Raw genomic sequence first — 16565 nt, 5'->3', positions numbered from 1 at the left:
GTACTGAGAACTAAGCTGGAATTTGAAAGGTGCAGGGTTTGATTCCATGTGGAGGCTTTTGGGCCATATTTTTTCCATATTCTAAAGGGTATTTACCTGATTTTCTAAACTCTCTTCACAGCCTTCCTGCATTCTAGAATCCCTTTATTTTCTGTAATATATATATATATATATATATATATATATATATATATATATATATATATATATATATAAATATATATATACATAAGCAAAAAAAGTCTCTCTAAAAGATGAATGCAGTAGTTGTACTAGCAAGGAATGTTCGTAGCCACTTCAACGTAGCTGTTCCATTCAAATGGACTTTACTGCGATTTTTTAAGAAATAGCCCCAAACCAGACTGGTCTGCTGGTCCTGTCACTAGAAGCTAGTAGGCGTTTGCTCTCCTGCTCGTAATATATTGGATGCAGCTGTGCATCATTAACCAGCTTTAAAATGGTTAGGACGTCCACTCTATTCCTCTCAAAGGGCACAAAAACCACATTCAGCTTCAGGTCAAACTCTGCAGCTAACTTGCCGAGAATTCCCAAACAGCATTTTATCAGCATCTCTGCACCCCACTTAGTTCACACCCTCCACTCACCGGTGACCACTGATCCCACCCATCTAAGTACAGTGGCCAAATCAGCCCCTTCAACATGGCATCCAGCTCCGCCATGCTGATGTGGTTGCAGCCATCCTTCTTCCTAAGCCAGGCTGCATCCTCCACCACAACACCTCCAATTTCCAGGACAACTCCCATTGCTATGCTGCTGGCATCACACAACATGATCCATTCTTCAATTTGGGCACATACCAGTTCCTCTTACTGGGTCTTCCACAGTCACTTTCTCCAAGACTTATTGCATCATGGCAGTTGTCTTCTCGCCCATGTTATCACTCCACCTCACTCTTGATGAAGCTGCATACTGTCCAGAGCCATCCTGCAATAGAGTAGAGTCCCAGCAGGTTCCCACACACAGAAAACAGTTCCTGCCTACTTGTCTTGGAGCCCAGTCCAGGGATTTCATTCCCTCTCCAAAACACCAACATGCTGGCCTTGTCTCTCCATAGCTTGAGTCCCAGTGCAGCTCCTTCTTCCATCGCCCCTGGCAGTTTGGCAGTTAGCCCAAAATTCTTCAAGTGGCTTATGACCTCCTTTGCTGACAATATGCTCTCATCCACCAGGATGTCATCACTATAGGAATTGGTGGCTCTTTTTACTTTGTTGGCCTTTTCCAGGAGGGGTTTGAGAATCGGTGCCATAATCTTCGGTGCTGAATTTAGCCCGAATCCCAACCTGGTCAGGCAGTATGTCCATCCCTTATACCTTACCAGCTGATATCTCCACAGTCTGTCAGTCACATGCAGCTGCAGGTATGCTGACTTCAAATTGATGATTGTGGAGACTCCTGTCATCTGCCTCCACTCTCTCAAGGTTTCGCTACAAATGTCCGTAGCTTCGCTGCCCGTATGGCACAATATGTGGTTGTTCAGCTCTCGGAAATCCAATACTAGCTTGACTTTATGCTTCATCAGCTGCACTCCACTCCCCACTTCCTCCTTCCAAGGAATCGGAATACCTTCCTTGATCCACCGGTCCACCTCTCCCTTAAACTCACTTCTAGCATCCCCTTTCAAGGTATGCTGATAGCAGCCTACTGCATTTTTCAATGTCAGAGGATCTCCCTTCCATTGCCATTCCATTGTCCACTGCCGGCCATCAAACATAGCTCAAAAATCTTTGTTTATGATGATGTGTGCAGCATATTTTTCTTTGCAGCTCTCACCACTCTCCTGTTGCGGACTCACAGTGCATAGCATCCCTGCATCACTGAATACTACACCAGCTTCATTGACCATGATGCCTCCCAAATGGGCAATAGTATCCATCCTCATCACCACATCGATTCCGTCCACTACATGGTCAATCACAATTGCATGCAGCCTCAGTCTTGTTCTTCATACCACCATTTCCACATCGCTACTTCCTCTGCATTTAATTTCCATACCATCAACAGCCCTTACACCACTCACTCCACTCCATTCTTCTACCAGCTTTAGAGTCATTAGGGTTGTTGAGCAGCCTGTCTCCACGAGGACTCATGACATCTTTCTGTTCACCATGACTTCTACTACTGGCAATGACTGTATACATACCTCTATTCTTTTGACAGGATGACAACCGGCACAGTAGTCTCCTATGGACCATTTCTCTGCATGCATTCACTAGCGATATGGCCTATCTGTTTGCATCGATAGCAAATCCTCAAGGCCTGAGTTCCTTGCAGTCTCTCATGATGTGCGAACCATCACACTGTCCTTTGAAGGGTCGCCCACGTTCCTTCTTTGACCCCTCTCCACCGCTCTTTGTTTGACCCCATCTCGGTGTTGCAGTCGTTGCTAAAGGTGTCATCTTGCAACATGAGACAATGGCTCTGGCTCGAGATATTACCTCTCCCATCACCATGGAGTGAATATTTGGCATCTTTTGCAGTTTGACTGACACATGGTCAGGAAATCCCTGTCACAAATGCTAATTTAACAGTTTGTTCCATTGCATCATCTTTATATCCCACAAGTCTAGCCAATCTCCTGGTTTTGTCAGCAAACACATCAACCTGTTCGCCCATCCACTTCGCTTTCCCCAGTCAACCATATGCCATAAATGGCCTTTCTGTAAAAGCCTCCATCAGCTGGCCTTCAATTTTTTCAGCGCTCAACTGGTCCTTCTCCTCCATTTCTAGGTATAGCACCAATGCCAATTCATCGAGATACAACAGTATGAAACTCGCTAGGTCAGCTATACCTTGAAGTCTTGCCATCAACTTAATTTTGCAGCCAAGTAGTGACATCTCGCTTGCCACAAAATGGCCTAAATGTCTCATTTGAAACACAGACATACCCATCATTTTTAGCTGAAATAGCTTGGGATGTAAAGGAAGAAAAAGATGGAAGTGAAGGGAGAAATGTGGTAGTCTTATCTGTCAGTCTGGATAAAGGGTCATTTCAACATCCATGTGCACTATCTGTCGCCGTACAATCTAACATGTCTGCTTTGATGCGCTGTTCACCACCGACTGACTCTCGTGCTTCACTGACCCCGCATGCCCACCGCGGCCCTTCCAGTGGGACCCACAGGCTCCACTTCCGACAGGACATGCCTACTCCCTCACTTCTGATCCTTCCCTACAACACAGCCTGGTTCATAACACCACAGAAATCAATCAGCTAACATGCGCATAAAAAAAAAATACAATCAGTAAATGGAACAACAAGATTATGTAAGACTTCTCTCAAATTCAAAATGTTAATTTGTTTTTGTTATCTTTATTCCAACAATGGAACTTATATCTTTAATAGAAACTAGTCCCTTCTTTACAGGAAGACTTGAAACAACTAAAATAGAAGAGAACACACATACATACACACACACACACATGCACGCACACATGCACACACACACACAAGTGATGTTTTACTGGGGTATTTTTCATACAAAAATTTGACACCTCCATACACATCATTTTCAGTATGTAGATGGATATTTAAAACCTGTAGATATGAACTTAAAGTCATAGTTTGCACTCACACGTACACTTACATGTACACACAAAATAGAGACTTTGACTTAGATCCTTATGCACACACACAAATATTTGCCAAACAATACTATTATAATGTAATGCAAATTAATTATATGTCATTTATTTGTACCTTATCTATTTCAGATGCTTGTTCAAATAAAGGATTACTGACTGCCAGATATAATAAATTGATCTTAGAGAAGGCATACAACAATATACACAGTGTTACAAACAGTGATGTTGCTGGAATGACCAACAAAAAAAGTTTTATACAAGCTTTAGAAGATGTTTCCAAGTAAGTATTCAATCTGATCAAATTCATCTATTTCAAAAACAGAAAGATGTAAGGAATATCAATACAACCATCATTACTGCCGCTACCATCCCTGACAGCAATAGCAGCAGTAGTAACAACAACATTAATATTTCCTGCAATAGTGATAGCAGTAACAATAACAGCAGTAGAAACCAAAACTAGGAGAAAAACTGCAATTAAATCTAATGCCAGTACCATCAGTGCTATAATCAATGACATTCCCTGTGGCTAATGGTATCATCAGCTGCAGTATAAACAACAGGTACAGCAAGAGTGCTGCAAATGCTGGATCTTTCACAAATGATTGAAGAATTGTTGAGGTTTGTCTTGAAGGGAAGTGGATTGATGCAAGAGATCAAAAGATCCATATAGATCTTGGAATAATGGCATGGAGACCAGTGACATACTAATATATGGTTGTCAAGAGCTGGTAAGGTGAAAGGGCCATGTATGACCATACAGAGAAATATCTGAAGAGAATGTGAACATTGACCTCATCATTCATGCCAAGCAATATGCAATAGTAGAGGGGAGATTCCTCTCAGGGTCTTGCACACAAAGACACTGCAAGAATAAGAAATTTACTTTAATTCCAACATGGACTGGTAACTGGCAAAGGTGAATGTGTGTCAGGTGTGTCAGCAGAATCATATATCTGGTAATATCTGGTACTGGTGGCATGTATTGTTCACATTAATAGGTACCTTCCTTCCATTCATTCTTCCAACAAGAAGTTTATTGGATCATGGTAAATTGTTATTGAGCATATAGGGAAAACAGTTAATGACCATGATTCTATAACAAACTAAAAATTCAGAAAGGTGAACAGAACTCAAAGTACCCACAAACCAGTTAACTTTACCATTTTCTGAAAGATGAGTACTGAATTGTGGAATACATAATACACATTTCCACCTAGAACCATATGAATAGTTTGAATAGCTAATGAGGAACTGGTAAACAATTTGAAAATACTGCAGAAAAAAAGAGGGAAACAATGATATCCAAACTGGGAATGTGGGCTTTGACTATGTAGAACATGTATGCAGTAAACTGCTAATTAATTAAACTGTGTGGATGGGCATATCTCAGAGGATGGTGACATCATTGTTGTCAGTAACTATGTTTAGCTAATATTTATGACACTTCTCAGGTGTTTTGATTTGTAACTCCTGCATATTTTCCAGTATAGGTACACAAATAATTTGTTATACCTGTCACTATATTCACTTTTCCTATTGGTTGGGTTTCTGGAATATCAAGTTATTTTTTTCTTGAAATGCCTTGCTTCTTTTATAATGGAGTGTATCTGATGTTTTATGATTTGGATTAGTGGATCATTAAATCTGTTTCATTCATTTGGCATAAATAGTAGTTGCCTCATTTTCTGTTGATGGGGTTTCTGAACCCTCAAACTTTGGTTCTTCTAGAGTTGATAAAATAAGTTGCTGTGAATTACTGCGGTTAACTTAATCAGCTATTCCACTCACCTAAGATTTGTGAATTTGAACATCTGTTAGAATTCATTACTATTGTTTGTTTTGGGTTTTTTTTTCTTCATTGTTGTTGTTTAACTCCAAGTTAGCCCTGATCCAAGTCAATCTAATAATCAAAGACATTCTAGTCTTGATCTCATCCCCTTTCATTTTGTATATTCAGAATGTCATTATATAAGTGACATCTGTTTGGGCTGATGGCAGTGAAAGAAGGTAATGTTTAGAGCCAAATTAACTATGATTTAGTAAACATGTAATAAAAGGCATTTTAGCTTTGATGATTCTTTTTTCTAATGTATTCTTCATCATTTAAGATTGTAGAGTATGATTTGCAGGAGATCTCTCATTGGCTTGTTGACTCATTATTTTTGCTTGTTTTTTGTTTTTATTTTTTGACATAGGTAGAATGGCAGAAATTGTAATAGGATATTAAGGGTACTTTCTCTTTTCTCTCTCATTTTCACTCTCCTTCTCTCTCCCTTCCTTTTCCTTTTCACTGTTTTTCTTTTGTAGGTACCTGATTGTGTGTATGCATGTTTTGTTTGTATGTATCTATGTATGACTGTGTGTATGTGTTTGTGTGTGTGAGTGTACAGATTTATTTGATACTGACATTTTTCTTTGCATGCCAGCTATATAAACTGGGTCTTTCTTGTGTATAATAATAGCTCTAAAAATATGATTTCTCTCTTAGCAACACATATATTATGCAAGAAGCAAGAAGTAACTTGACTTCATTACATGTACTTAATGACTTTGAATTGATGAAATGCAAAATAAAACCTAACCAGCTTGAAACTCTTAACTAAATATAGTAATGCAGATGTGAATGTTTTATTGCCTTCATATGTGTGTCCATGTACATCATGAATATGTATGTGTAAGTGTATGTGTGATCATCATCATCATGATCATTGTCATCATCATCACTTAATGTCTGCCTTCCATTCTGGCATGGGTTGGACAGTTTGACAGGAGCTGGCGAGACAGGAGCCTGCACCAGACTTCTGTATCTGTTTTGGCAGGGATTTTATTAGTTAATGCCCTTCCTAACACCATCCACCCACCCAGCAGAGTGTACTGAGTGTTTTTTTATGGGGCACAAGCACAGGCAAGGTTGGTTTTGGTATGGTTTTTACTGCTGGATGCCCTTCCAACCACCAACCACTTTACAGTGTGGATAGGATGCTTTTACATGGCATCAGTAGTGGCAGGAACACCAAGTAACTTGCAACGCAAAAATCTTTTGAGAGGGGAGCAGCCATCGGAGGAGGTGATCTCATGTCAGATGATGAAAGGTTATAGTGAGACAGCAAGACAGAAACAAGTGTCTTGTTGTATATATATATGTGTGTGTGTGTATATATGTATGAATGTATGCATGTACATGTGCATGTGTGTGTGTTGTGTATGTTTTGTGTGTGTTTGTGTATGTGTGTGTTTGTGCATGTGTTTGTGTGTGTGTGTGTGACGTCACTCTTAGGTGCTATTGGTAACATGTAATCTAGTACACCCTATTGCATGGTTGGGTTGTCGGTGACTAAACTGGTAACCCCATCAAGCTTGCTTGGTGAGGAGGGTGATTGTTGGATATCCTACAGGATGAAAAGTAAGACCTGTCAAAGGGTAAAGTGCTCATGAGCAGTCAACAACCATCTAACAATATGTGTACATGTGTATGTATGCATGTATGAATGCACGGTGGTGTGGAAATACCTGGGCTGGTGATTGCCTGTTTTTTGGAATGCAAAGGCATTTGTTTACTGACTACCTTCAAAAGGGTTACACCATCAAAGGAGAGTACTATGCCAACTTCCTAAGGCATATGGTTGGCCCACTGGGAGTGGGAGGCCCCTCTGTTGTTGTCACACCATCTCTTTAGGAGAGGAAAACTCTGAGAGAAAACCTGCAACACTGACATGGTCAATGATGTAGACTAGTTCTTCTTTTCGAGTTTATATTGTCCATGTTCAGCAAGTGAGATTGGATTTGTGCAAATACTTTCCCCACTACAAAAAATCATCATGCACAGGCATTGCTTGAAAAAAAGTAAGACCTGTCTCAAAAATGGCTGGTCATAGCCTTCACATATGTAGGACTTTCGATCAGGCAATGGCAATACTTGAACACGAGTTTGCAGCCATCATGTATGTATGTATGTATGTATGTATGTATGCATGCATGTGTGTGTGTGTGTGGTGTGTGTGTGTGTGTGTGTGTGTGTATGTATGTATGTATGTATGCATGTATGTATGTACGTATGTATGTATGTAAGTACATACATATGTGTGTAGTTCACAAGGTATGGTATGACTTGAGGCAAGAAAATGACATTTGTCCATGATGCCATGGTGTGGGATTGAACCAGAATGTCGCAAAGCAAACTTCTGAACCATTCAGCCATACCATGCCTACTGAAAACAGATACTAATATATTATGGCTGTTTATTGACTGCAAGTGTTAACAAAAGTTATAACAGCCTTTTCAAGATTGTAACTTAGGATTTGACATTGTTTGAGGCAGATTCAGCTGGTTTCCTTGAACATTTTCTAAGCCAGGATGAATGTTGACTTCATCACTTTGAGCCAGAGACAAAGATACAATCCATGCAGAAGAAACGCCCTTCCTCACCTGCTCCAAAGCAGGCCAAGGTCATTTCATCAGCCGGGAAGGTGATTGCCTGTTTTTTGGAATGCAAAGGCAATTGTTTACTGACTACCTTCAAAAGGGTTACACCATCAAAGGAGAGTACTATGCCAACTTCCTAAGGTGGTTATGATCACCCCCCTTATTCTCCTGATTTGGCCTCACCTATTATCTGTTCCCCAGTATAAAAAAACACTTAGCTGGGAACTAATTTCACAGAGATGATGACATCATATCTGCTGTTGATGACTTTTTTGACCAACAGGATGAAAGCTTCTTCACCAATGGGATCCAAACACTGCAACTCTGAAAGAAGTGTGTGGACCTCAAAGGAGACTGTGTTATCTCCTTTGATCACATTTCATGACAGTATCTTGATCGGTCAGCCTATGAACTTTTCAGCCAACCCTCATATGCCTGGAATTTCCCCTCTAATTCCCCTATACATTCAACAATGAGAAGTAGATCATCAGCATACAGGAGTTTCCATGAACAGCTAGAATTAAACTCTTCTGTAGTAGTCTATCGGACTATGATGAATAGAAGAGGACACCTGCCTTCACATCAAATTCATCACTGAAATCATTGTTGACTCTCACTTTACTTACATCTTTGTACATAGCTTGTACAGCCCTGACAATCTATTCATCTGCACCTAGTCTCCTTAGTGACTACCAAATTACCGAACTTAGAGACCATTCAGTAATTTGGTGACTGTATTATATTGTATTTAGATATGAATAAATTCTAAATTAGATTTAAAATAAAAAGAAAGGCAGTGCTCCAGCAAGGCCACAGTTAAATGACTGAAACAAGTACAAAAAAAGGATAAAAGGATAAACAAAGAAAAATAACAAATTATTGTTTATATGATTTATTTGTTTATTTATTTCAATATTTTTGTATATTTTTCAGTACTGCGAGAAAGCTGCATGCCCTGCGCTCAAAACTGAGACATGATCAAGTACCCATGCATCATCCTCCAAGGAAATCTATTACTATGAAATCTCTTGCAAAATGTGTAAACACTCTTTTATAGGTCTCTTCCATCGAAGAAGTACTTCAGACAACAAGCTATCAACATAATGCTATCAGATGTAGTATATCAAATCCATAGCTTGTTGTTACTTGCTGTTATTTATCATCATCATCATTATCCCCTCCTTCTTCTTTTCTTCATCATCATCATTACCATCATCACTGTCATTGACTTTATCATTAATCTCAATACCTCTATACTTATCCCATATTTGGGGCACAACAGAGGTAAATCACCTTAATTTTGGTGGTGGACTAAAACTGTTAAGTAGCTTAATGACTGGCCCTTGGATGCCTTCAGTTGATGAAGTCCACACTATTATAAGCATAATTTTGATACCCTGATGTTCTTCTTCCCATTACAGAAACCCATAAATTGCATCTTTATCCCACTCTTTCCTCTACCAGTTTTGAAAGCTTTGTAGGTGTGATGAGTGCTTCATTCTCCTCTAAAGAAAAAATTCTCCCAACATTTTTACCGCTTGGCAATTTTTTATAACAGCAGATATCATTCACTGCTGCCATCATCACACACAGATTATAAATGTAAATGTTCATCATTTTATTTACTATGTACCAATAGTCATCCTGTTTTTAGTCTGGTAGTACTTAAAATTCAGCTCTTGAAACATTTTCCTATTTTAATGGTGGTATTGAATAGATCAGAGTTGATTTGTCTGTCCCAAATAGAAAGAATAGCAACTACTTAGCTAGACAGTAACCTATTCAATCTTATCCCTGTAAATTGTATTTTTAACCAATCCAGCAAAATAAAAACACTAAAACTGAAAAATTATTTAGGCATGAGGGCTACCTACATTTTGAATACATTTAGCTTAAACCTTCCCGTGTGCTTGTGATCATCCAGAAATAGCTAGACATATAAAACACTTCAGAAGAATACTACATCAGTTTAAAAAAAACAACTTTGAAACCTGTTTCAGACAAACATCTGCAATGTAAACTATTATTCTAGATTTAAATTCTATATTGGGTTTCAAACTACTCCCATTGAATCTGTTATTATGAATGAACTAGATGATGAAATGGATGTAATTTATCCTGGATGTTACACTCCCCCCAACAAAGTCTACACTACCTGGTGGAACTCACCACAGGGTTCTGTATCAGACTGAAGTATGACATTAATAGTTATAAATTGTTCTAAAACAACCACTTGATTCCTTTTATGACGTATGTTTATCTGTTCAAGCAAAGTTGACAAAAATCGTCAAAAATAACAAATATATTTGTACTGGCATCTATTCTTCATTGCTACCTCATATCTTCCTCACAAATATATCTATAGTTTATGAAGATGCTGTTCAGACACATATTACACCCATCTGACATAAACCCTGTTGCAAAAGTACTGAGAAATTGAAGACTTCTTTCAACCTTTCAATTATGAAACAAGTATTCAGTGTATAAAATATGTTATGAGAAAGCTCTTGTGTGAAAATCGATGTCTTATATCTCTCTGAGCTAAGTTATGATACACGATTAGCTTTCTCCCAACTACTTACAGTAATCGATCCAAATGTTATTTATCTTTAGTTTGTATATGTAAGTAGCTCAAGTTCTATTTCTATACTGATAGCTTTGTTCCCAGAGTGAACAGATCAACTGTCTAGTATAACTCGTGCATGCATCCCTCTTTGCTATAATTATCTGTTTTGTTTACATAAGTCATTTCAATGTTATTATACTCTTAATGTTTTCAGCTAATCAACAAACTTATCAAGTGTGTAAAGATCAATGATTTGTTATTGTATATTTGTATTAAAAGAAATGCTTACACATACAACTTATTTGTCTAAATATTATATTGACCATATCCTAAAATAAAATTAAAAGAACCTTTGGTTTAGTTTTTGTACAGGAGAGGGGAAGCAGGAAATCGTGATTCTCACACTTTTGTCAATAGCATTTGCAATGTCCATGAAGTAAAATACGTATAATGAAAATTAAAAAAATAGAAACTAGGTCATGAACTTGGTTCATTGGAAGCTTACCCTAAGACTAGCAAACTTGCAAGTCCTAAAAATACTAAAAGACATTCTGTGATGTTTATGTATTTCTTCAGCTCCTCCTCATCATCATTTTAACATCGATTTTTCCATACTTGCATTGGATAGATGGGATTTGTTAAAGAATATTTTCTATGGTGGAATGTCCTTCCTATTGCCAACCCTTTTCTGTTTCCAAGCAAGATAATACTTCCCCATGGCTGGATATGGTTTAACAGAAGATTAAAAATGCATGACACCTTTTTTGTGATGATGACACTCATTTACAACTATTACATGATGCCAAAACAAGGTGACTCAAATAAACACACACACACATATGTATTTACAAATATGGATCAAAACAGTTTGATTCAAATTCGCTGGTACTCTTACATTTATTTATAGGCACAGGTGTGGCAATGTGGTAAGTAGTATGCTTCCTAACCACACGATTCAGTCCCTTGCACAAATGCCATCTATTATGGCCCTAGTCCAACTAAAGCCTTGAGTGGATTTGGCAGATGTAAACTGGAAGAAACCCATTGTATGTATATGTGTGTGTTCTTGTCTTGACATTGTGTGATAGTTGTAAAATGATTGTCACTGTCATTCATTTCCAATGTTCTCCAATGACATGTCTGGTCACAAGAATATATTACCTTGCTTGGAAGCAGGTGAAGGCTGGCAACAGGAATGGCATCCAATAGTAGAAAATCTGTCTCAAATAAACTCTGTCCAACCCATGCAAGCATTGAAAAATGTACATGATGAAGATTTTTATGATGAGGTATATATATACATACATATATATATATATATATATATAAGTGAAGGCGAGCGGCTTAGTGGTTAGGGCATTCGGCTCATGATCATAAGTTCGAGAGTTCAATTCCCGGCGATGTGTTGCGTCCTTGAGTAAGACACTTTATTTGACGTTGTTCCAGTCCACTCAGCTGGCAAAAATGAATAGTACTTGTATTTCAAAGGGCCAGCCTTGTCGCACTCTGTGTCATGCTGAATCTCCCTGAGAACTATGTTAAGAGTACACAAGTCTGTGGAGTGCTCAGCCACTTGTATGCTAATTTCATGAGCAAGCTGTTCCATTGATTGTATCAGCTAGGACCTACGTCGTTGTAACCGACAGAGAGCTCCTATATATATGTGTGTGTGGAAGCACAATGGCCCAGTGGTGAGGGCAGCGGACTCGCGGTTTCGATTCCCAGACCAAGCGTTGTGAGTGTTTATTGAGCAAAAACACCTAAAGCTCCATGAGGCTTCGGCAGGGGGTGGTGACGATCCCTGCTGTAATCTTTCGCCACAACTTTCTCTCACTCTTTCTTCTGTTGGCCTGCTCGCTTAGCCAGCAGGGTGGCATCATTTGAAGGCTAAAACAATGTGAAGCGCATTGTGACCAGCGATGTGTAGCAACATCTGATAGCCTGGTCGGTCACGGTGATATATATATATATATATACTTTATTTAAAGCAGCAGAAAATTCAACAAAAATTTTCTGCTGCTTTAAATAAAGCAGATTACTCTACCACTGGTATTTGAGTACTCTTTTTTCCACCTTGTTTCACATTTATGTGTTTACTCCAGTATGTATATATATATATGTACACATATATCTATATACATACACATTTATCTACATGATGGGTTTCTTTCAGTTTATGTCTATGAAATACACTTACAACCTTTTGGTCAGCCCAAGGCTATTGTAGAAGACAGTTGTCCAAAGTGCCATGCAGTGGGACTGAACATGAAATTATGTGTTGAGAAGCAAACTTTTTATCCATGCAGCCATGCTTAAATCTCAGAGTCAAAGAACTGAATTTGGATTGTGAAACTATTTTGCTATAACTTTATTCTTATCATTTATGCTTACCTCATTCATTTTATGGCTGCAAGGACACATATTTATAAGAAAAGTGATTTCAAATTATGCAATATTCACACTTCAAGAGTTTGGTTTGACAAAATTTTATTTGGTTCTAATAAAAAATACTTAAAATGTAATTTGAAAAATCACCTTTATTTTCTCTGTTTTATTTCTGATAATATTTTTTAATGTGTGTCACTATCATGTAATTAGTGTCCTTCATCTCCAATATTCTATAAAAACAGGTGGGGATTGGCCAAAGTAGAAAATCTGCCTCAACAAACTCCATCCAACCTTTGCGAGTATGAAAAAGTAGACATTAAAACAACAATGATGATGATGAGTTTTATCTTTCAATATTTGACTCAGTTTATTTCTAATGTTTGCTTTTCTTACAAACTGACAATGCCAAGTAAATTAGATATCCACGTTTGGTTTTATATCATAAATACTTGTCACGCTAGATTATCTGAGGATTTTAACTTCGTTAATCCAACTGTTTGTTTACTGAGGAAATTAACCTGTCAAAGATTTCCTTCCTGCTATGGAAAAATATTTTTCAATCATTTATTTCAATAAAATGTCAAACACTTAAGTACAAGTTATTGCTTCAACTACAATAGATTGAGCCATCTGTTTTCAATACAAAATGGTTTCTTTTTCACAAACGGAAGGACACAGTTACTTGAATTAATCAATTGGATGGGAGTAGTGCATTTACAGAAATGGCAGAGAGCCAGAATAAGCTGTATAACAAATCTAGTGTTGGTTTTCTATATTCTAATTTTGAGTTTTGCCCTTACATTTCTGAAAATTTAATAAAAGAAACACCAGTAACCCATTGGAGTCAGTTTATTGGTGTTTATCTTCTTTATAAATGTTGGTATTGTGTTTATTCCATGGAATTTTATTCAATAAGCAGAAGACATTTGGACACATACTCAACTGTTTCTACTTAAATGATTTCTGAATTATTATTATTATTAATAATATTTCTAACTTTGTTAAAGTGGTGAGCTGACAGAATTGTTAGCACACCAGTCAAAATGCTTGGCAGCATTTCATCCATCTCTATATTCTGAATTCAAATTCTGCCAAGGTTAACATTGATTATCCTTTTGGAGTCAATAAAATAAGTACCAGTCAAGTACTGGGGTTGATGTAATCAACTTACTCCTTCCCCCAAAATTACTGGCATTGTGCCAAAATTTGAAATCAATAACTCATTGAATAAACTTTAGGCAAAGTGCTTAAAATAATACCACTGTTACATATCAACAAGAAGCCTAATTAAAGACAGCTAGGAAATATAATATCCAACTATATTATTTTGTAATATCTATTCCAATATGTCTCTACTTTTGATTCCTCTAGTATCAATAATACAAGCTATAGTAACATGTAGGGAAGTATTCTACCAATTCTTCTTCCAATTTACCCAGTCTGATTTTTTAAAAATATACAAGTATCTATAAATAAGAATTTCTCAGCAAACTTATTGTAATATTTGCTGTTAGTAACTCTGCCTAAATCATCTTTACTTTACATCCTTTTGGAGTTTAAGTACCAGTTGAGCACTGGGGCCAATGTAATTGACTTACCCACTCCCTCGGAATTGCTGGCCTTGTACCAAAATTTGAAATCAATTTTTGCTGTTAGTGATATATCAAATATACTCTTATATTATTTTATGAGTTTCACCCATGGGGCTGTGACTATACTATAGCTTCACCTTTAAATTAAATAGACTCTATTAACTGACTGGCAATTATTTTATGCAATCAATAACAAATTAATGGGTAGCACACCAAGGAAGCATAGTTAGAATATTAAAGTAAGTGTTCATTGTAGCTAATATTCTAACGTTCTAGAGTGGTAAACTGGCAGAATCAAATTAAATGTCATGCACTATTTAGTTGTGGTCTTTTATATTCTGAGTTCAAATCCTGGTAAGACTGACTATGCCTTTCTTCTTTCTAGAGTTGACATAAATAACTAAAGTACTGGGGTTGGTATAACTGACTGTTACCTTCCCAAATTTGTTTTACCTTCTGCTTATGCAAGAAAAAGTTTAAATCCAATTGGCTTCAACCTTATCTTTAATTTCCCCAATATTAATAAATCAAACACTAAAACATACGACATTGAACTAATATACTGGTTCCTTTATTACACAAGTTTTATCTTGTTTAAAAAAAAAAAATCAGTGAAAGGAACTTACAAAGTCTTTCGCGCTAAAAAGAGTTACTTCCCCTTAACTATTCTTAGTTTCTTTCTTTTTTTTTTTTGATGTATGGATACAGGATAACTATGTTAAATTAATATCAAGAATTATACATTTTCAAACAATCTGTATTAAATCGAAATTACAAATGTAATAAATTAATTGAAAGTCATTAACATTACATTTTATACCAAATTGCTTTGTAAGAATTTATGTAGAAATTTAAAAATGAAATGATGGAAGATTGAAAGATTTGTAAAAACAAAATCATTTCCTTAACATATACAAAACTATGCAAGTAAAGCAAATTATTGGAGAAGATTACCTTTAGTAGTATATTGTCCACGAGAATATGATCATCATAGTATTTGTATGAAATGTAATGTTTTTTATCACACCATATCATTTTAAAAAAAAAGGGAACATGTTGGATATATTACATTTGAGAAAAAAATAACACAAAATGGGTTATGAATGGTTTGGATGCCTTTTATCACAATTCTGCTCAATCAGGACTGACAAACAAGAACTACTGTTGTGTTAGCTGGCAGCAAACTAGCAGAATCGTTAGCACACTGGACAAAAGTGCTAAGTGGCATTTCATCCGTTTTTACGTTCTGAGTGCAAATTGCCTTCATCCTTTTAGGGTTGATAAAATAAGTACCAGTTGAGCATCAGGGATGATGTAATTGACAAGCACTCTCCCCAAAACTTCAGGCTTTGTTCTATTGTAGAAAGAATTATGTTAGTTGCAGAACTTAAGCGAAAAAATGGTCTTTTTTCTACTAAAAGGAAACTAAAATGTAGGCAAATACATTCACCAAAAGTTTTAAAGGAGATCCTGTTAGCAGTACCACAGCTACCTGACAAACATCAACTGTACACAGATTACTCACAATCCACACTGTTCCTGCTAATTAGAATAGAAATCAAGTGCCAGAATTAGTGCAGTAATTACTATAGAAAATTAGTTTGAATCAACTGTATTTCCTCCCACCTAGAAAAACGGTTTGTACCCAGAAAGAAATCATTTCTTTTTTCATTGCAATGTTAACAACTCCAACCAGGGTATTTTACTGCTGCAACTACTCTAACTCCCATCAATGATTGCTACAGTAAATACTGTGGAGTATTGCAGTTGTTTTACATATAAACATGATGATTGTACTGGAACAGATATATGAGTGAACAATACTAAACTAGCTATGAAAATAAGAGTTATTATTAATGGAAATAAATGGGATCACTTTCAAAATCTTACAAGATATGAAACTCTTGCCAGAGTTGAGGTTATTATAGCCGAGATTATTTCATCTTTATTTCTTGAGGTGGACATTTTGAGCACTGCTTTTGTTTGTTTT

The 16565-nt window shown here is 36.9% G+C and overlaps 1 protein-coding gene across 3 annotated transcripts in view; it reads left to right on the top strand.

Annotated features, from left to right (window-relative positions):
- Positions 1–9999, top strand: part of LOC115217436 — a 59209-nt gene extending 49210 nt beyond the window's left edge. For all 3 annotated transcript variants that reach the window (XM_029787134.2, XM_036507596.1, XM_036507597.1), the window contains 2 exons: positions 3733–3883; positions 8963–9999. In XM_029787134.2, the coding sequence (XP_029642994.1) occupies positions 3733–3883; positions 8963–9086 (275 nt within the window). In that variant the 3' untranslated portion in view covers positions 9087–9999. The remainder of the gene's footprint in view (positions 1–3732; positions 3884–8962) is intronic.
- The last annotated feature ends 6566 nt before the right edge of the window (positions 10000–16565 follow it).

This window comes from Octopus sinensis, linkage group LG11, assembly GCF_006345805.1.
Source record: "Octopus sinensis linkage group LG11, ASM634580v1, whole genome shotgun sequence".
In the NCBI taxonomy this organism is placed as follows: Eukaryota; Metazoa; Mollusca; class Cephalopoda; order Octopoda; family Octopodidae; genus Octopus; species Octopus sinensis.
This window is presented reverse-complemented; position numbering and strand designations above follow the sequence as displayed.